The sequence below is a fragment of the Chenopodium album genome, chromosome 4 (assembly GCF_948465745.1).
Source record: "Chenopodium album chromosome 4, dcCheAlbu1.1, whole genome shotgun sequence".
Classification (NCBI taxonomy): domain Eukaryota; kingdom Viridiplantae; phylum Streptophyta; class Magnoliopsida; order Caryophyllales; family Amaranthaceae; genus Chenopodium; species Chenopodium album.
Genome location: NC_137837.1, coordinates 76,650,754 through 76,672,562, shown reverse-complemented (window position 1 = coordinate 76,672,562; position 21,809 = coordinate 76,650,754). Strand labels below are relative to the sequence as shown.

The 21,809-nt window shown below is 36.3% G+C and overlaps 1 protein-coding gene across 1 annotated transcript; it reads left to right on the top strand.

Annotated features, from left to right (window-relative positions):
- Positions 1 to 2,322: 2,322 nt before the first annotated feature.
- On the top strand, positions 2,323 to 19,827 carry LOC145629377 (uncharacterized). The gene is made up of 14 exons (XM_081681972.1): positions 2,323 to 2,472; positions 2,551 to 3,655; positions 3,744 to 4,443; positions 6,233 to 6,770; positions 8,872 to 9,023; positions 9,097 to 12,453; positions 12,603 to 12,815; positions 14,593 to 14,796; positions 14,922 to 15,125; positions 16,026 to 16,181; positions 17,068 to 17,415; positions 18,257 to 18,701; positions 19,022 to 19,124; positions 19,457 to 19,827. The coding sequence occupies exons 1-14, from the start codon at positions 2,385 to 2,387 to the stop codon at positions 19,659 to 19,661; spliced, it is 7,818 nt and encodes a 2,605-aa protein (XP_081538098.1). The 5' UTR covers positions 2,323 to 2,384; the 3' UTR covers positions 19,662 to 19,827.
- The last annotated feature ends 1,982 nt before the right edge of the window (positions 19,828 to 21,809 follow it).

The following is a 21,809-nucleotide window of genomic DNA, read 5'->3' as shown; positions in this document are numbered from 1 at the left end:
ATATTACTTGTTTGTATGAATTTGTGTAGATAATCATGCCCTTATCCCTTCTTCCTCTACAATATATGGTGTACATGTGTAACTCTCTTGCTTTCATTTCGAAACATACAATCCCACTTCAAATTCTTTTACAAATTTCCCAACTTATGTGAACATTAGTGAAGGAGTTCTGTCTTCGATAAGTGCAATTACTAGATGTATCAAGGATCACTATTATGGAGATAATAAGTTCGTTCTTTTGGGTCAACATTATCTGTTGCTAGACTATGATCAATGATCTTTGGGCTAGTTAAATAGTTCAAGTCCCACTAGAATGGATCCTATGAGGTCACACACACAAAGGTATTGGGTTAAACAAGTTAGAGGCCCATTTATGGGCCTCGTGAACAAGTAACTAATCATGAAATAGTTATTAGGTTTTGGGCTTTGTCATGGACTCTTATTTGGAGATGAGATCTATATATAAGATCCATGCCTAGGGTTGTATGAGACAACACAATTAACAGTTGATTGTGCATCAAGCAACCAGAAATCCCAAAACCCTCACACACTCTCTCTTTCTCTATCCCACGGCTCTCTCTCCTCCCCCTTAGACTCACGGCCAGCCACCCTTAGTGGCGCGTGTGGTGGTTCGTGGTGGTTTCATGATTGGTTCGTTGCTCGTTCTTCTCCTTAGAAGGTCAATTAAAGGGTTCAATTGCAACTAACTAGCATTTGTGGAGGTCTTAATCCGTGCCTGTGGACCAAGCAGGGGAATCACGTTTGAGGTTCGTTGTCTCCCTTGTTCTTGTTCGATCACACGTGGAATCATGCTTCAAAGGTATTAATTCTATTTCTTTATGTGTTATGCATGATCTTGGGATTAGGTGCTATATGAATATGATTAATGTTTTCCGCATTCGTACCTATAAACTCCTACAATTAGTCCTCTAAAACCTCAACCATTTTCGTAATCTCTTCTTTCAATTGTTGATCCACCATTATCTTCATCTACTTAAATCCCAAATTTAAATTCTCCCTTATTCTTGATTTTTTCTCCAATTTCCCCTTTTAAAAATATTAGATTTTAATTTCTATAATTCAACTCTTAATCTTAGTTCTTTGCTTGATCAATGTACCTTTTTATTGCACTATTAACAAATTCATTACTGTAACACAAATTTAAAGAGAAAAACAAGTAAAACTTTATTAAATAAACTTGGGAAAAATTGCTTGCAATTTACAATGGTCTATCAGTAGTTGTAATTGAAACCAACAATAGAAATTAAATAAGACAATCAAATTAAATTATATCAGTCCATATTCAACAAGATTATATAAGCAAAAATTAGGTAAACTAAACAAGCCCTTAGTTTTGCCTTTGTTACTATGTTATAGATATTAAGTCATTACTCAATAAGCAAACTTCACTGTCATCACTGACAATGCTACTATCTCTGTATTTTTGTAAGTGTTACACTTTGACCGTCACATAGTTTTAGATAATTAGATTGAATTAAATAAAATAAAAGGTAAATGGGGTAGTTGGAATATAGAAATTTATGTAAGAAAATAAATAATTAAAAAAAGTAGTAGTGGGTTTGGGTAGAGACTATGAATGAAAAAATTGTACTAAGAGCCTATTCACATTTACTGAACTGAACTGAATTGGTCTAATTAGAGCTGAACTGAAATGAATATTTTATGAGAGAAAAAAAATTAGGAGATGAAATGAACAAAACTGAAATTAGGGTCTGTTCACGTTTATTGAACTAAACTGAACTGAACTGAATATTTTATGAGAGAAGGAAATTAAGAGCTAAACTGAATTGAACTACACTGAACTGATTGGAGCTGAAATTAAGCTGAAGTCAATGGCGAGCCTAGGCCGGTGCAAGGTGGGCGACAACTTAGGGCCCCCCAAAATAAAGGGCCTTGAAAATTAATATATACTAAATCCGTTAATTGTTATGTGCAATTTTGGGGTATTATTTGTGAAATATAAAACATTCCAAAACTGAATATAATATTTAACGGAGGTACTATATGTATAGTAATTATATAGAGTTGAAGTTGGATCAGTGATTTTGTTGTACTTATGATAACCTCAAAACCAGGGTTCAAAACCTATAAGAGTCTGGCCTTCATGTAATGGGCCTAATTTTTAACCAAAACGTAATTTGGGCTGCCTAAAAACCCATATACTAGTATTTTATTTCAAAAGTATCGGGCCGGGTCGTGCCCATCACTTTCGGATCGGGTCGGGGCAGCACAACTTTGGTCATGTCCCAAAGGTAGTGGCTGTTGAAGACTTCTCTGTTTGCTCTGTTTCCCTAAACTGCAAAACCCCAAAACCTCTGAAAAACCCTCACTTCGCCTCCTCTGAGCTTCACCTGTACTCTTCAATGGAGGACACACTTTCCGACGAAGAACAACCAATGGAAACCCTAACAACATTTACAGAAGACAACGAATTCGATTACGATGAACACGGTAATACTCTCTCACCCTCTTTTCTCCTCTCCTTCTCACTCATTCAATCTCTAACAATCCTGCATTTCTAAGTTGCAGCAATGGAGGATGAATCAAAAACCCTAAATTTCGAATCGAAGCCGTCGCACGCGGCGAAGATTCGTGAATTACTTCGGAATATTACTTCAATTGAGCCCAAGCTTTGCTCTGATGGCTCAAAGGAGTTCATGAAGCTTCTGAGGGGAAGCTCAGGTGGGGAGCTGTTGCATGAGTATGTTCGGGCTTCGTCGAAGTTCTCGGAGCTTCTAGAAGTTTGGAATCGCCGGCGAGGTAAGCCTGGTATGTATTATGTAATGTCGGTTATTTCTGTGATTTTGGGGCATTCTGAGGGGAAGTTTAGGTCTGATGTTCCTGGTAGGATTGCAATTAGTAGAGAATTAGATAAGTTTGCGAAATTGATTATTGAAGAGAAGTTAGATGATGTTTATAAGGAGCTTAATAGTAAGGATGGGAAGCGCCAAAATGCGGCATTGTTGTTAATGGCGTCGATTGTTAGGCGTGGTTCGTTGTTGGCTGCTGAGGTGGCCAAGATATTCGATTTTAAGTTACCGATATTGCCTAAGTTGTCCGGATATAGGAAGAAGAAAGTAGATAGGAAGAGGAAGGATTCAACTAGGGATTCTTTTATTGAGTTTGCAATGTCGTTTTTGGAGGTGGGTAAGCCGGGATTGTTGAGGTGGGTTTTGCAGTTGAGGGAAGTTTTTTCGGGGATCCTTCGAGGGATTGGGAATGATGATGAAATGACTGTGGTCTATGTGTTGTCGACATTGCGTGATCGGGTTCTTACCCGTGAGTCCTTGGTTCCCCCGGGTCTTCGAAGTGTTCTTTTTGGGAGTGTTACATTAGAGCAGTTAGTAGATATTTCTGCGTGGAAAGATGGTGCGCTTGCTGCAAAGCTTGCGTATGAGGTTCTTCTCATGGTGTGCATTGATCCCGACAATGGATTGATGACTGACTTAAAAAGACAACCACCTGCAAAGGGAAATCCAAAGCGGCTTGTTGACCTAATGAAGAAGCTTAAAGCTACGGAAGTTGAGTACCACAGGAGCCTGCTTTTGGCAATTGTCAATGGGAGACCATCACTAGCTTCAATGTATTTGGATCAGTTCCCATACAACCTTGATGATCATACATCATCCACATGGTGAGATTTTTTCATTGGAATCTAGTGTTTGGTCATTTGATAGTACATTACTCTCTTTTTTTTTGGCTGTAACTAGAAATTCTTTCAGGCTCTCTGCTGTCACATTGGCAGCAAATGTGGTTTCCTCGGTGAGGGGTGGGATTTCATGGGATTTTCTTGATGTCCAAGCCAAAAATATGGTGGCCTTTGAGACGTCAGATGTACAAAGTGTTATGAAATGTGTCTGTCTTCGCCCTTTCAGTCGTCTGGTAGTCAACAAAGGCTTACTTCATTCTGATTTTCTGATCAAACATGGTACCTTAAGGCTCCTTTTAGAGGTTCTAAAATTGTTAAGCTCCTTCATTGATGCTTTAAGTTTGAAAGGATTGCCTTTACTCAAGCAAAAAATTCAAGATGAAGTTCGTATCCTGCTCCCTGATCCTCAAGTATTGTTTACATTACTGAGTTCGGTTAGTAGTATTAATCAGATGTCAGGGCCTTCCTTGAAGAGAGCAGCTGATTCAGAAAGCATTGGCAGTCATAAAGGTTCTGCTAAAAAGAAATCAAAGGTTAATGAAGACATTGATATTCTTGTGACCGGGTTAAGTTCAAGTGCCGAAAGCATTGTACCAGTAGATGGTGTAAAACCACCGGAAAAATCTATGATGCCTCCATCTGAGGATGGAAATGATCATGAGTCAATCATGGAAATTTGGGGTTCTTATGAAAGCTCTTTCTCTTTGAATATTGTAAAAAATGCCGAAGTGTACTTCTATTGCAAAGTACTTGAAGCTCTCAAAATATATCACGTAAGTTTTTTGCTGTTTATAATTCAAAGATACTGCATGTAGTTATTGTTAGGTTTTATTATCTTTGCAAAACAGTGGTAATTATGCTTCTCTACAGTGTCACGTCAGATAGTGTTGTGCACATAACTTCAGAGGAATAGAAAATTGCCTACATTGGGGTAAGCTAGGGCATTGTCAATCAATTTCCCTCTGACATTGTTTTTAAGCGTTGATAGGCCCGCCACATGAAATTACAATTACTATGTAATCTAAAATCCACACTCAAATTACTTGACAAAAGTTTGTGTTGCCTACTTTTTGTTCTGTTTGTTTTCTTCCCTGGCTAGGATTTATTTAAGAAATCTAACTTTAATATGCATGTAGGTGTTAACCTTTCCCGTAAGGCCGTAACTACATCTATAACATATGAATAGGTTTGGAGAGGCAATTGCAAATTGCAATGTGATTATGTCTTGTGCCTAATATAACTTGATTCATTTTCTATTGCAATGTGTTATACCCAGACTAGACTATCCACTTTATTATTATACTTTTTTTTCAATCCTTGATCATTTACTATCTTCCAGGGCCTTTTTTCTATGGTTTAGCTCTTGTAACCATAAATTATTTCTAATTGGTTCATTTATACTTGATTTGTCTGGCCATTCTGTGGTGAATATCTGGGTTAGAACGCAGAATTTCATCTGATACAGAAGCATTCCATTCAATCTCCTTCACCTTTCTGCAGCCAGAAACCAACCTGATCTTCTAACTTACTTAGAGTTGTAAACTGATGAGGTCTTTTGTAGTATGTGCTTTAATTTTTTTGCTTCAACCTGAGTAACTTGGCAATAAGGTTTCTGAAATTCTGGTAGTCAAGATCCATATTGGGGATCCAAACACTGAATAGTGTACCTACATTCACCTAATAATATAACTGGGCAGTCACAATTTCACCAATTGAGAGAATATGATCATCAAGTTTAGTTAACTCCTGCACTTTATAGATAAAATCATACTCGACACTTGACAGCTTGAAGACATGAATGGTCCTACACCTGCATTTGTGACATGGGAGATGCCTCTTGCTACTTACATCAACAAAATAAATAAATATTTACAGACTTCTTGGGCTTGCGGGGGAGGGGGGGGGGATTGGATCTGGAACTTGGTATGAAATTTGATATGACCCAAAAGGAATTCATGTGGATCTTTGCATCTTTCTTTATGTATCTTACTCCCCTTCAACATTAATTCAGCAAGTGTTTCTTGTTTTGGAGGACTTTCAAAAAATTTGTATACCATGGTATGTATGAGTGTATGACTTGTTTTCAACTTCTTACCAGCATACTCTGATGTATGTGACTCGTCCGTCCTTTACACATCTTGATGAAAACAAATCACTGTATTAGTATAGTATGCTTTATTTTGCTGTACTTTATGTATATATGTATTTATTGATTTGCTTATTTATATTTATTGTAATTTTGTATGAATTCATTGCACATCTACTAAGACCTTGTAAGTTGTGATATTATCTTTCCAATGAAAATTTTTCTGGGTTTGGGAGTTGTTCCACAAATGTCATGACCAACTCTGCCTAGCATGTTAAGAAAATCAAGGACTAGATTGCTTGGTTTTGTGGTCTCCGAAATTGACTTTCCGTCTTTCACTTGCTTGGCTTATTTAGTAGAAATACACTACAGAAGAGAGAAATTGTCAGGAAGTATGATTAACTGATTGTTGGCTTTCTTTGTATCCTAAATATCCTTTGTATGATTAACTTACTTTTCACTTTCTTTTTATACAGGGGACCTTTCAAGCTATTTTGGAAGTATCATATGATTTTCTTAAAATTTTGCCAAATAATCCGCTAAAGTTGCCAGGAATTCTTTTGCAATCGTTGTTGTCCATGTTGATAGAACACCTTGGCTGTTCAAAAGAGTCAGGTTTCTCAGCCAGAACGCTGCCTCCTATCTACAAGCATCTGCAACCTTTTCTTAACTTGTCATTAAATTCACCTTTTGGATATGTAAGAGAGCATGCATATGTTTTGGCTAAAGCAGCAATGATGAGTACTGGTGCTTTTGACCACAACCCATGTGAAATTGGGTCATGGTTTTTGTTTTTATCTGGTGATGTCGGACAATATGACAGTGGCAAATGCCAGGAGGAAAAACTGCTCCATTCTCTGTCTTTACCTGTTGTTTCTTTTCTTTGTGATGCTGTATCCACCGTTGGTAATAACTTAGTCAAGTACTGGGATATTATGAAGTTTCAGCTTTCGGAAGTGGAGACTACAAAAGGTATTATGAAGTGCCAACAGTCGGACGTGGAAAGTACAAAAGGTAATATGGAGTAATAAACTGGAAAATGATCTCTGTCTTTTTTATGCTTTTTTATTTTGGTTTTAGTAATCTTGCTTTTAAATTATGGTATGATGCAAAAGGTACCGCTTACATCCTAAAAAGTCTAACTACATGTTGCACAATCACACAAAGCATTGGTTCCGTAATTCCTTTTTCATTTACCATATGTTGGTCTTAATATATTTAAGCGTTAGACACTATTTTATGCTTCTTGTAGTACCGAAATTTGGAGTCTAGACTTTCTACTGTGTTGCATGATTGCTTCAGCTAGAGAGGGAGGGGGGGGGGGGGGAGTTACTTTGAGTTGTTTCTTGCCTTGAGAAATGGCGACATACATAGTCAATGAGAAAAAGAAGCTCAATGGACTTGTTTCTTTGGCAAGATGTTACATAATAAAGTAATTAATTATTGGGTAGTCATTCATGTTATTCGTTTTATTTAGAGGTGATTAGATTTGTTTACTTTTATGCAAATATTTTTTAGCTTTTCAAAGACATTTTACACCTAGAAGAAGCAAAAGGGGAAGAGGTTTAAAAAATGTATGCTTATGAGTAGTTATGTCATTGATATCTATGTCCAGCAACTTAGGGTTCGTTTGGCAGGGATCTATAATAAACTAGTCTATGTCATATAATGAATCAAAAATTAGTCAAACTTATTTTTGAAAACTGACAACAAAAAAGTGGAAATACCTTTTTCTTGTTTCTTGTTTTTGGCCTTTTGTTTTCAAAAATATTGAACACTGAAAACTTAAAACAATGCCAAACAAGCCCTGGAATATGTAGCCTTACCTCTAACCAATTGAGTCTAGTGAAAAGGCTGTTTTCTAAACACCAGTTGTAAACGCTTTCTGGAATGGATGTAATAAAATGAATAATGCAAAAGTTTGTGAGCAATGGCAAAGTCACAATCACCCCTGTCTAATAAAACCCACTCTTAACTCTCACTTTGCTCCCCTGTTCTCCTAAAGGTCATTTATAAAGCTATGCCTTCTCTCACAAAAACTCATCTAAACCTTACTGTGCACCCAATATGTGCAATAAAAAAGTCTCTTAAAAGCAAAGTTCAGCAAGCATTTTTGTTACAGGAGTAAGAGTTGGAGCTGGTCGGGGAGGGGGGATCAGGAGTAGTGACTAAAGTGTAGAAACTAGTCTTACAATTGACAGGGATCTATAATAAACACAAACAAGAATTCAAGATGGAGGGAAGGTGAGGGATATGGGGGCAAGGAAGGGGTGCATTTCACCTCAATGTTGAGATGGAGTAGCTCATTTACTTGAGAAATATATTGATACCAACAAAGCAAAAATTCTTATTGGTACCAATGAAGAACTATAATTGTACCACGATGGTACTATCTAAACACAATTTATTACCAATGGAAATTGTTAAAATCCTATATGACTAACGCTATTATAGCTTTAGAGTTCTCCATTTACTTGGGATCAGCTACAGTGTCTTTGCCCAATTTGTGTTCCCGATTTTTTTTTTGAGTTCTTCTAATTTTGTTGTCCAATATTAAGAAGAGTACTCTGGTTGTATTCTGGTTGCACATAGTCAAACTACACATTTTCTATATAATAGTTTCTCATGTCTTCGTCATTAATGAGATTTCCGGGTTATTTGCATGATTGATTGACCCTATTCCTTGTTTTAAATAGTAAGTTTTGGTGCTATCAAGTGTTGGTATGTTATTATCTATCTGTGAATGTAACGTGTTGCATTTCTCATTGCTACAATTATTGCTATGCTGAAGCACCTCATAGGGCAAATAAAAGTTTATAACTAAAAGAGGTTTAGAAAAGGACCAATGTACTATTGTGGTTTGTTTTAAAGGTATAATATAATTGCTACTTCTTTTTGCATTGCCAGCTGTGGAATTGAGGATGTATTGACATATTGTTGTATTAAGCTACAGTTGTTTACTTGCCTTTCTTCATGACGTGTTAACTGCGATGGTGATTTGCACACTTAGAAGATAATTTACGAGGGTCCCTAACTAGTAGAATGTATCGTGATGAGAGCACATGAGTGACATGACTTGTTTTCTGAAAGGTTGAATATTTTCTTCCCATGGCAGAAGCGAGTGTTGATTTTAGCCCACTTGTAGCCTGTATTCTGGAAAAGTGTTTGAGGCTGCTCAGCTCTGGATCAGAGACATTCACTTTGCCTGAGAAATCTGTGATATCCTTGTATGTCTGTAACACATTAAAATATCTAATGGAAACTCAGGTAATTGTTAACACTGTAGCTTTTCATTGCAAGTTTCTGTTTGAATTATAACATGACGCTCTTAATTTGATAGATTGATGCCAGAGTATTAGCTGCAGTTGTTCATCAGCAGTTATCGAATAGAATCGAGAAGTATATCTCTGCAGTAGCCGTAATTGAAAATTCCTGCTGTGAGTGGAGACCAATGATTTCATTGTTTCTGTTTTCACGGAGCATTTTATATCATGAAACTTGCAGTGAAGTCTCTACTGATAGGATTTCTCGGAAGGAAAACCGCTCATTGATGGACATGCTTGCTGAGGTGAAAAGGCTTTTGAGTGCAGGCAGCATTGACGTCATTGGAATATCTAAAGCATTATGCTCCACAATAGCGTGCACAAACCCGGATGATATAGTGGATAATTTGCCTTCAGTTTTGGCTGTTTCTGGTGAACTTCCTGGGTTTAACCGTTCAGTCATGGACTGCTTTTGTCTTGATCAGAACCTTATGAAACACGTGTCTAAGCTTTGGCCGGATATGTACTATTCAGGTCTTAAACTGAGTGTCCTAGCATCTAGTCAACTGACTCAAGAAAATCACAAACAAACTTCAATAAAGGCTCTGCAGAATGACTTTGTAGAGATAGAATATGTTTCTGCTGTTTTTGGTTCTTTACTGAAAGATGCACCTTTCTACGTATTATTCCCTGCATTTTTGTTCTGTGGTTGGGAGCACCATCCAGAAATCCAAGAGTTGCTTTTAGCTAAGGTGTCTAACTTAGAAATTGAGCAGATTGTTTCTTCACTGAGGCTGGTCCTTTTTTGGTATCATCAGATACAGATTTCGTATAGAAAGAAACCATCTAAAAAGCAGGAATTGCAAGCTGAACTATGCTATGTGCTTGTGAAACACATTTTAGCCCTTTTGCCTACTTTGAAATTTGATTCTGGTTCTTTGGCAATAAATGCAGTGTTTCCTCTCTCTCTTTGTCTTCAAGAAGTATCTACAACTGTCTTTCGTCACCCTTTAGTAACTGCAGCAATATTGTCTCCATTTGATCGTGGTTGTAAACTCACCAAAGAATTTTTAAGGGATATCTCAGAGGGAGTTCTGCATCTTAGTGGAGAAGGTATTTGTAAGACAGAACTTCATATTCTGGAGTTATTGACTACTACTTCTGAATTCTTATTAGCTCTGTGTAGCAAAGAACTTTCTTCATCCATGTATATTGAGTGCAAGGAAAATATTGTCAAGGAGTTTAGGAATTTGGTGCAGTGGATATTTTTAGTTTTTAAGCAGAAGTTCAAAATGTGGTATAGATCTGGTGATATGGCCCTCTTTCCAATCTTATGTGCTTTTGTTGTTTTGATGCGATTTAGCTCACCCATCGAGTTGCTTGAGTTGGTAAATTGGATGCTTTCATGTGTGGAACTTACCGACTCCATAATTCCTGGAACCTTAAATGTCTCTCGCTCATGTTTGGCATTTTCTATTGCTTGTGGAGCTTTAAGCATTCTGTTTCAATGTATGCAATCTCCAAATTCTGGGATGGTGCCACAATATTCAAAAGCTACCGAATTGAGAAGTCTTGATGCTACATTATTCAAAAGCATATATTTTAAGGCTTATGCCTTTGCAACTTGTCTCAAAACTGACTTTGCAGACATATGTTTGCTTAAGGCTCTCAATGCTGCTTGCAGCCAGATTCATAGGCAGGATTGTCTTCCATTCAGCATTGAAATAACTAGATTGACAGCCAGCACTCCTGTAAGAATTGTTTCCCACTGTCTTCACAGAACTGACAATACCAAGGCAAAAATATTATTTCTAATAATTGAGATGAGTGTATTACATTTATCAGTTTTTGGTCAGCTGCTCTCAGATTTTATGAATGAAGATACTGTTTCAATTGTCAATGCATCAAAAGAGATCTGTAGTCAGTCCCTTTCAGATGAGGAGTGTTTGATGCTTTTGCCTGCTGCAGCCTTGTACATAAGTGTTTCTTGGACAAAACTCAGAGAGCACCCTTTTAGGAATATTAAGTTCATGCTGGATTCTTATTCAAGGATTCTCTTGGATGGTTTTTCTAACTGGAAAGACTTTGTGTCTAAATCTGTATTTGAGGTGGAATTTGATAATGTTTTTCCGTATTCTGTTGAGAATCTTCATGATCTTTTCAACAGCAGTCTCCTTCATAAAGCAGTTCAAATGTTGCAGTGGTACTTCTCCTCAAGTGGGGATGATAAAAATAAGAGATTGAAAATAGTGGGCTCACTTTGCCCTATTTCTGAAGCTTTAGATGATTTTATGGACTTTGATGTCAGAGATATTGATTCATACTCTGTTGGACAGTTGACCAACTTAATCAATAGAGTTTTCGCTAAAATTTCTCTTTGTTTGGTGCTTTTATTCCCAGAGGGAGGTAAGAAGTGCTTAACAAATGAAACTCTTGATGTAGAGCGGGAATCTTGTGTCGGCTCTAATAGTGAAGACTCATTAGGATTAAGGTTCTTAGATATGCTGATCTGTGTTTGGCAACTTGTTGTGAAAAAAAATCCATCTGCCTTTGATAATCCCGGCCTAAAGACTCCCATCTGTTTGTTGTTGAGATCTCTTGAAATGTTTACGCTGAGATGCATTTATAAATTGATCATAAATATGCATAGTATCTTGATTCAGATGAATTCTCTTTCCTTTATTGAAAAGATGGTAAAGATTTCTCTTCTTCATAGATTTGGGGACCCTGTGACATTTGAATATCTCCGGTACATTTTATCATCTTTATCTGATGGGAAGTTGCCTATAATCTTTATTCTTCAGTTGGTTCTTGGGCATTCTCAGTTGGCCTCCACTGTTGCTACTGTTGTTGACTCATCTACTTCTGCCTCATCTGGGATGGTTATAAAGCCCATGTCTAGCCTTTTGAGGACACTAGTTGTTCCTTTAGAAAGAAGCAATTCGGAAAAATCAGAAAAATACAAGTCCCAGTTGGAGGTAATCAAGTTACTTAGACTACTCTTTCACTTAAGAGCTACTCGATGCGGTTCAGTTTCTGAGGATGACTTAGGTATTAATTTAAGAGAATTATCTTTGCTACTATTGACTACTTATGGCGCCACGGTTAGTGAAATTGATTTGGAGATTCATAGCCTTCTGTCAGAAATTTATATTGACGAGGGGATAGGTGACCAAATATTTTCTGATCAAGATTACCTGTGGGGAAGTGCTCTCAAAGTTGGAAAAGGACACACAATGAATAATGTGCTTATGAAGGATGGTACGGCAGATGTGGAAGAAGACTGTAGACGAAGTCAGTTCAGGGATAATCTTCCTATTAACCCTAAGTTGGTGATTCAGACTGTCCTATATTTTCCTTATGAAAGGACCACATCTGCAAAGTCGCTATTCATAGATGATGTTCATCAGGGTGGAGTCAGAGATACTAAGGAGGTATCCATCACATATATTTAAGTTATTTACATGTCTCAATCTTGGCATCATATATGAATATATGATGGTTCTATATTCTTCTCTTTTACCTGTTATCACCATCTTTTTATTTTACTGATTCCCCCCCACCCCCCTCTTTTGTGGTACAGGAGCAGTCTACAGATATAGGAAGAATAGAGCGTTATGATCCAATCTTTATTTTATCTTTCTCCATTCATAGCTTGACAATGGGCTTCTTGGATCCCATAGAGCTTGCTGCCCTAGGCTTGCTTGCTATTGCATTGGTTAGCATGGGATCACCTGAAGATGAGATACGGAAGTTAGCTTACGAGGTTGTTTGGAGATTCAAGGACGCATTGATGGTAATTTAACTTTTTTTTTGTACTTGTTTTGCTGGGTCTTTTGTTCAAATATCTTTATTTGATAACTTGAATATAATGGAAGATTATGCTTCTTTTGGAAGAAAAAGAGGATACACTACAAGCTTCTTTGTAAATTCATATCTTGTATTAAGGTATACTTTTAAATGTAGCTTGCATTAAAGAAAAATTATCTATCATACTGTTTTATAGTCTGTGAGTGTTCAATTTGTTTGCTTTTGCTTTCTTGTTTGAGTTTTGGGGGTGCTCCAGATATATCTTTTGCGAAATTGTGTGGAGGTAAAGCTATCTAATCCTCCCCGCTTCTGATATTTATGGCCATCTCATTTGGGGGATTATGTTGTTTCTTGGTGTTAGTATTTAGTAATTGCCTTGAGTTGCTTCTCTTAGGTTTCTAAGCTAAACAAATCCATTTACTCCCATAATGGAAGCAAAATGGAGAACCTGAACTAGGTGAACTGTCACCAAAGATTGAACAGTTGTGTCTTCTCTTGTTCTTTGACTTGGTGATGCATCAGATAGGAAAATGTCCTCTTTTAGCTTGAGTTTTAGTGGTCATTGATACGTACGTAGCTGTATTTAGTGTTCAAATGAGATCTTAAAGCTGACTACATCCATCTTGAGCTGTTTTCCAATTCTTGGTGTGATCATATACTCCTATAAAGGCTATAATGGAAGGACAAGCCAAATTTTGCTAGTTTTGTCTTGGAATATCAAATCTTCTCATCTCTGTTGGCTTTCCCTTTCTAGGTTTAATTTCGGGCATCAATGATCACATACTTTTGGTCTGTATGTACATCCTACTTTTAATCCAGTGAGGTAGGAAGAAGGTTGGAGTTATTATCCTGGGATTTTGGCTGATGGGAGTAGTGTGTTTCAGGCTGCTTTACTGTGTCAAAGTGTTAGTATACTTGGGAAGTTCTCTTGCTTCACATGCTGGAGCAGGACTCCTAGTCATTGAAAAATGTTTTGGGTATTTTGTTTCTTGCATATAGTTATCTCAAGTGATTAAAAATGTGTTGAAAGATACGTTTTGGAAAACATGCATTTTCTTCATTTTTATTGCTAGTAAACTTTTTGTCAAATTGTTCTCTCCAATTTGTTTGCATGTTTGGACAAGTTAATTTGGTCTTCTATGAAATGTTGGCCTTGTTGGGCATATAGCTTCTGCTCTAGATTAACGCTCAGGGATATATTTATTTATTTATTTTTTTTTTTTTGGGGGGGGGGGGGGGGGAGGCAAGGAGGGAGCCTGAAAAGGTGAAAGATAGTAGTTGAAAATCCTTTGGAAGTGTGCCATATATTTCTTACCAATCCCAATCTTCAATACTATTGGATGGATACAGCAGTATTTTATAATGACTCCTTTCCAAATCTTAGTCCCACTCAACCTTGTCTTTTTAGCTTCTCCTTGATTAATGGCTGATTAGCTTGTTCATGATGTGCCCTTGAAGATTTTATGTTATCCATCTTGTACGTCATTTTGGCTCTCTTCTTATAGTTCATTTAATAATCATGTTACTGTAAATATAAACCTGATTAGTTCAATTATACCCAGAATGCAAAGCACGAGCCTTATTTTGAGACAATGAGCACAAAAGGTCGAAGTAGAGTGTACACTCTGACTATAAGATCTCATTTAACGTTGACTATTAATTGGCTGGGTTGTTTTTTGTTGTTTTACCTGATTTTTATGTCATTTAATTTGATCATAAGTTGTGTATTAAATATTCTAACAGTACTTTGTTGCTGATGGCAGAGATGTCAGAAAAAAAGGGAGGTGACACGCCTTAAGCTTTTGCTGACGTATTTACAGAATGGAATAAAAGAACCATGGCAAAAAATTCCCACCATTCTTGCTGTTTTTGTTGCCGAAGCCTCTGTTGTTTTATTGGATCCCTCGCACGAGCATTATCCTGTCATAAGCAAGTTCTTGTTGCAATCTCCTCGTGTAAATTTGAAGGTAATTACTTGCAGAAGTTACTTGACTCTTAGTTTTCCTTAATGATTTATGTCAACATATTTTAAGTATGTCTTTTTATTATAAATTCAAAATCTCCTTGCTCATTAACCTTTGTTCTTTTGCAGTCCATACCTTTGTTTCATGAATTTATCTGGAGCAGCTCTGTGACCTTCAGAACAGACAGGCTGTGGATGCTTCGTCTACTCTATGCAGGGATAAATTTAGAAGATGATGCTGTAATATGTGTTAGGAACTCGGTGCCTGAGATTTTATTGAGTGTTTATGCTTCACCTCTTTCAGATCTTGAATCAAAGGAGTTGATTCTTCGGGTAAGTTTTGGTCATATGAATGAGTTCTTGTATGTTTTTATATATTTGTTAATCATCTCTTTTTATTTTGGGACAAAGTTTGGAACTGCTTTGCTAAAAAAACAGTGGAATTTATGAGGGATAAATTTTACTCACTCCTGACTCTTGGGGTATTCTGGTTCTCTTTCTGCAGTTTATTTTCACTTTATGATAGTACTCTTTTTTATTTGAAAAATATATATCAAGCTATATTGTACATCATATGGGAGTGCTCCCAAATGCTATTGACTATGCAGGTTCTCCACTATGTTTCTAATTTCCATTACCATTATGTCCCTTTTGTATTGAAATTAATCTGAACTGTTGACCATCTTCTTATAGAATTTCAACTTTGAATTTAACAAAATATTATCCCAATTGACAGGAGATTTGCATTTTGTGGGACATTGTTTGAAGCTATAAATCCTGGGTATTATTGTATTAGTCCTTAATAGCTAATATTTTTTTAAAACAAATTCTTTTTCTTCGGAATAATCAAATGTTGGGATCTATCTAAGAAGATGAGTTTAATTTAATTGTTTAAAGTATTTTTTTTCAAACCCATCTTCCACTCACTCAAAAGGTTTTCATTTGCATTTTGATAACTCACTTTGAGCATTAGATCCTTTGTTGATCTAATTTTTGCAGTGAGTAGCTTTGCATTTAATATATGAGCATTGAAAGCACATTGATTAGTACGGTAGCTATTCTAGTTGGTTAAAAGCTGTTTTCTTCTTTGTGCTCACCATTTTTTATTATATCAAATTTCATACATGTTCTTTCAATCTTTCAGCCCTGTGTTGTTCAATATCATGACCAGAATATTATGAATATCTTGCTGCTATCTAATGAACTTCTGCTTTATTGTTTTTTATTTTGTAGGTGGTGAAGAAGTGTGTTAAATTGCACAAGACAGCCTGTTATTTAGTTGATAATTGTTGTCTGATTTCCTGGCTATCTTCAGCTCTTGCCTTATCTATGATTCATACTGATGGTGAAGATATGTTTTTCTCAAAGCAGTTGCTAGTTCTACTTGAGGTTTGTCCCTAATCATATTTCTTCTTATCCATTGAACCTTTTATTTAAGATTATCTATCCACTCTATTCAATTTTTTGAGCTTGTATATATGGCGGCATGTTTGATGTAATGGTATTGTTATAGTTTGTATTCTTATAATATGATGTGATTTTGATAGGGCCAATGTATTAATATCGCTTTCAAGTTTACTCTTTGTACTTTTTATATATTGCGAAGTTGCTTGATGGTTATTTTGTTTTAAAATAAGGGTTAATTGGAAATGATCTTTTTTTGGTCATTAAAGGGGGTTAGGCTACACATCAATGGCTACCCAAATAAAGTTCTGTCCTACTGGTGTGTCATCTCTAATTCTTTTAGTACTTCTTGGGTTATGAGATCTATTTTTCTTGTCAAGCAAAAAAAAAAAAAAAAAGAAAAAAAAAAAGAAAAACCACACACACACACGCACAATCACACTGAAGAATAAAGAGAAGTAAAACATCAAAGAAAAATGTGAAATAAGAAAGGAAGCCACTATATTTCTAGAGCTTACTTAATCCTTTTTCTCAGCATTTGTTTGTTGAAGAGACCAAGGCTCTATTTTTGCTATCATATGCTCTGTCTTTCTAGTCCCTACCCCAGGTGCCATTTTCAGTGTGCTGTGTTGCTGCCCTTTTGATGATTTGCTCTTGTTTGTTACCTTTACTTGCCATTGTTCTTGAGGTTAAGGCAGTATGAAGCTTACTTCCCAAATAGAATGCATATGGTTTGTATCTTTTAAGAACTCAAGTTTGATAGTTACAATCATTTTAATTTGTTACTTGTTATGATGCTATTTATTGGCCACTAGCTCCTTACTATCGAAACTGAGTATTGATCATTTCCATTTTTTCATTCATTATGTAGGTAGTGCATGAGACCGTCTCATCCACAAGCACAATGGAATGGCTGCAAAAGCATGCAATTGAGCAGCTTTCTGATCTTTTTTGTCAACTTTTAAATCTGTTAGTTAGATGCTCAAAGTTGGCTCTGGAGACTAAGTCATTGGTTACTTTAATTCTAGAAATAATTGTGACAGTCTTGAAGATGTCACAAAAAGGGAACATGTACCAACCACCTCTTACGCCTACTATGCGGTGTTTATATCAAATATATCAGGCTGTTGATGTGCATGATAATAGATCTGGTGATTTAGCAGAATGTGGGCTGAAAGCTATACTTATGAGTGCGCCATCAACAACTATTTTTGACCTGGTATTCTCTCTGCGTGTGTAGCATCTTCATCTTTTTCCTTTCTTTATGCCTGTGTTGGTTTGGGGGTAGGGATCATTGGGGTTGGTGGCTGCATTTGTTTATGCACTTTACCTCCAGCCTTCAACCTTGATTGTGCCATTGCATGACTCCCACATTTGCACCAGGACTGTCTATGGAATTAATTATATAAAAGTAGAACCATTTTGTTATGGTCTGAATGAGTAATGGATATCTGCATTTTGTTGCTCCTTGGGCTGCAACTTTGTTTAACATTTTTATTGCATGCAGGGGAATAATTTGGTTTATCTGGTCTCCTTGATATGTGCTTTGGGAAAGGCTTCCTTCCCTTTCTTCTTTCTGTTTGTGCATGATTGTGTGTGTGTTTTTTCTTAATATATCAGTACTTGTTCTTGCTAGAAATTGACTTAAAGATTTTAGTAAAATGTTGTTTAATTTAGATGCATCTACACATGTAGTCATGTAGAAGTTCTATTACAATAACTGGTTAGACTAGTGTTTTTGACATGTATAGTGCACTGGTTCTATACTGTTTTTAAAATTGATCATGGTAGAAGATGAGAGAAAAGTGGTATTAAGGTTGGATAACCATGTTATTGTTACTGTTAAAGGAAGACAAATTAAGAGGAGAGAGTGCCTTGTGTAATAAGTGTTTATATTTTGAATTCTAGTATGGATGAGATGTGTTACTTTTTTCTTTTTAGATGCATTTGTAGAAGTGGAATTGTGCTGAAGATATTGATGAACAATTGAGCATCTTGTTTTAGATGCATCTGTAGAAGTGCTATTGCATTTATTAACATGTTACCTCTTTTTCCTGAAGGACTTGAAAGAGCTCTCCGAGTTTATTACGTGGGCAGTTTCTACAGCTCTACATACAGATTCTCGGAAGACGCTGCAGCAAACACAATATTTTCCCCACAAAGTGTGTATTCAGGATGCAGAATACATACAAGAAGAGTCTCTAACTTCAACACTTCTACGTTGGCTTGTAGCTTCTGTAATTCTATGGAGGGTTTCATGTAGCAATAGTGTCTTCAACACTAGTTTTCTACCTAGTGGAGAAAATGGTGAAACTTTGCAATCATTAATAACACTCCTTGAAAGCAAAGGTGGAGAAGACAAACTTGTGTCTGGTTCTAAAGAAATCTTAGCTACAGCAATTTTTCACCTTCAACAGCTTCTTGGCATGAAATGTCTGGTGCTGCCTTCAGTGGTTGCAGCACTCTCAATTTTGCTCCTTGGTGATGGGTCATATGCTGCTGCAGGTATGTACCAGAAGTCACAACATCACTGAACATATGTAAAGATCACAATAAGCAATAAAAAACTGCAGCCCGTCTGATTATTGATAATAGCCAAAAGGAGTAACAAGTTGTCGGGTGAGAGATTTAAGAGGACTAATAAATGCAAATATTGCAGTTGTATTTTAATACACATCTTAAGAAACTAAATTTCGATGATTGTTTTCTGAAATCAGCTACTACCCTTCTTGTAACAATTCTATGCATAGCATTCAGACATGGGACTTTAATTTTTCTTACCTTTTTATTTGTTTGTTGAGTTCTGGTTTATTTTTTTTATACAGGTGATTTGTCAGGCACCGCCACCTGTGTCAACCCTCAAAATTCTTTGTCATTTATCTGGTCAAAGATATACTGTCCTCCTGAAGCTAATCCTTCCTGGAGATGGTAAGATACTATGCTTCTTTGTCTGACCTTTTGTTTTCCCTTCATATTCCTTCCTGATTTCGGAAATCTTGTTTTCATTTTACATGTATTGCCATACTCAATCCTGAATATGGTTGTCCTTCCCAAAAACTCATCCTTGTTTTTAAGCTTAATCTCCTCTAGCTCAACGCAATATCTATGTTATGTAGTAGTATTACCGGGCAACCACATTGGGACATTTCCTCCCCTTTCGTGAAAAGGAAGCATGAGTGCAACAAGTAGTTGTGTATAATGGTTACTGTTTGATATCTGTTTGAGCTAAACTAATGAAGTAACTCATGTCTTGTTAACAGGTCATTTTACCAACCATGGGCTGATCTTGAAACAGAACACACCGATTTGGAGAAATTAGATGAAAGACATGCATGCCAAAAATTCCTGGTCATAATCTCAGGGGTGTTGGAAAAGAAATCGTCAGAACACGAGTTGTTATCCCCTCAAGAATTAGAATCTTCAGGATTATTTGAATGGGAGAGAACTAACCTCGAAAAAGAATAACATGTTTACTATAGGTCCATATTCTGATTGTACATATTTTTTGTAGCTTGCTAGTTGTAGCTTTACAGAATCGTACTTGTATTCTTTCCACATTAAATGAAAGAAGTTAATTGGCTGGAAATCCCATTTCAGAATACCTATTATTAACAGGTTTCCTTTAGTTTAATTTTACTACATGACTTCAGATTAATACTACCTCCGTTATAGTTTATGTGCAACTATTAGACATTTTCCCTCTCCGCTTTATGTCAAATCGTTGCACATAACCTGTAACGGAAGTAGGACATTGATTTAAGTTTCAAAACAAGATGCATTTGCAATTTCTAGGTGAGCAGAATTCGGAGCTTGTCTCAGGGACACGCACTGACGCGGTTTGGTGTGTTATCGAGTAACATTCAATTCAATTCGGTGGCGGTCTGCTCGGCTCTAATTACGGCTTAGGTCTAATACGAGTAATGCAATAATCGATTGTAGTCCAAATTTGGATCATTCAATCTAGATCAAGTAGCGAGTAATAAGCGAGTTCGAGTCATTTTTATCAGGTCTACTATTCGACTTTTGATGCTCCATAACTCTTATTACACCTCATCGTAATAAGAATCAAAATCCGCAGAATCAGAGGGAAACAAAAGACCAATTATGTTTTCTTAAAAAAAAAAAAAAAGACCAATTATGAAGAACACGAGAAGAGCGCGGAATTTCTATAATTCTGTATACTTTATTCTATCTTCTATCTTACCAATCAATCTTTCATTCAATTTTATCATTTGGATTATCAAAGAAATTCGAAGTTTACAAGTGAATAGAAGAAATAATTAGAGTGAAAATGGCGGAAGAAAGAAGAGCGCGGCAATTGGGGCCTGCGAGCCACCGTCACCTCCGCCGTAATCCGACGGTAGCAACTGTTACTAGGCAAGTTCTATATCATTATCTTATCTTATTCTAAATTGTTTTACTGTAATATTCTGAGTTTTAGTGTTTGATTGAGCAGTTCATTTTTAGTTTTGATGAATTTTGTTATCATTTGATAGAAATGTGTAATGAATTAGTCTGTTCTTTGCTAGAAATTTTGGGGTTGGAATATGATCAATGCATTTGTTATTAGGAATGTGAAATAACCCTTTTTCCTGAAATCCCAAATTGTTATCTTTGTAAGAATGGAAGCAGTTTGCCATTATACACCCGGGTATATCGTGCACTTAATATAAGCACAAAGTGTTGTGAATTGGCTATTGTCATTGTTTCTTAGTATAAGACATTATTGTTTCTTAGTATAAGACATTTGCATGCGGCACATTACAACCGCACTCGGTTTTTTATGGTTATACAACTATTTCTTGTTAATAATATACTATGGTTTATGAATTGGGAATTGTCATTGTCTCAAATCCTTCTGTATTCTAGTAGAAAAAGGACTAAGTAGAAGTTGAAGAAGGGACAATTGGTATTGCTCTGAATTTGGAATCGAATTATGTTGGTGTTGTATTATTGGGTGAGTTTGATTATACAAGGGAAGTTTTGTAAAAGCAACTGGTAGGATTCCTCAGATATTCATGAGTGATGCTTATCTGGGTTGTTTTATAAGTGCCATAGTTAGCCCTATTGATGGTAACGGTTTAAGGGTGAAATGGAGCTTTTAAGTTTTGGTTTGTATAATTATATAATCTGTATTGTGGATAAAAAGTGAAGGGCAACTAGTTTAGTATGTAACTGAGTGAAAGCTATGATTACCAAACATATGCGACAGATGTGTGAACCTGAAACTAGGATGGTCTTTTGATGATCATTGTAATGATTTTCTTTGTGACCTGAAACAGTTATAAAAACTTGTGAATTTGAGGGAATTGCCTTTCTTTTTCGGGGCACTTGAATGCTTGCTATAAGGAACAATTAGCTTGTGCATCTAATATATGCAAGATAACTTGGAGATATTGATTAAATGGAACTTTCTTTTTTGGGGCACTTGAATGCTTGCTATAAGGATCAATTAGCTAGTGCATTAGTCTAACAAAATGCAAGAGAACTTGGAGATTAAATGGAATGAAAATGGTATGGGCTGTTTTAAAGGAAAAAAGGAGGACCTTGTGCTATGAATTATCATAGCTTGAGCATCCTAAATGGCAGAAAATAGGAAGATGATGTTTTTGA

Coding starts and splice junctions, on each gene's coding strand:
- LOC145629377 (XM_081681972.1), top strand. CDS start 2,385: ATGGAGGACACACTTTCCGACGAAGAACAACCAATGGAAACCCTAACA. Junction 2,473..2,550: donor ATTCGATTACGATGAACACG/GTAATACTCTCT, acceptor TCTAAGTTGCAG/CAATGGAGGATGAATCAAAA. Junction 18,702..19,021: donor TGGGTCATATGCTGCTGCAG/GTATGTACCAGA, acceptor TTTTTTATACAG/GTGATTTGTCAGGCACCGCC.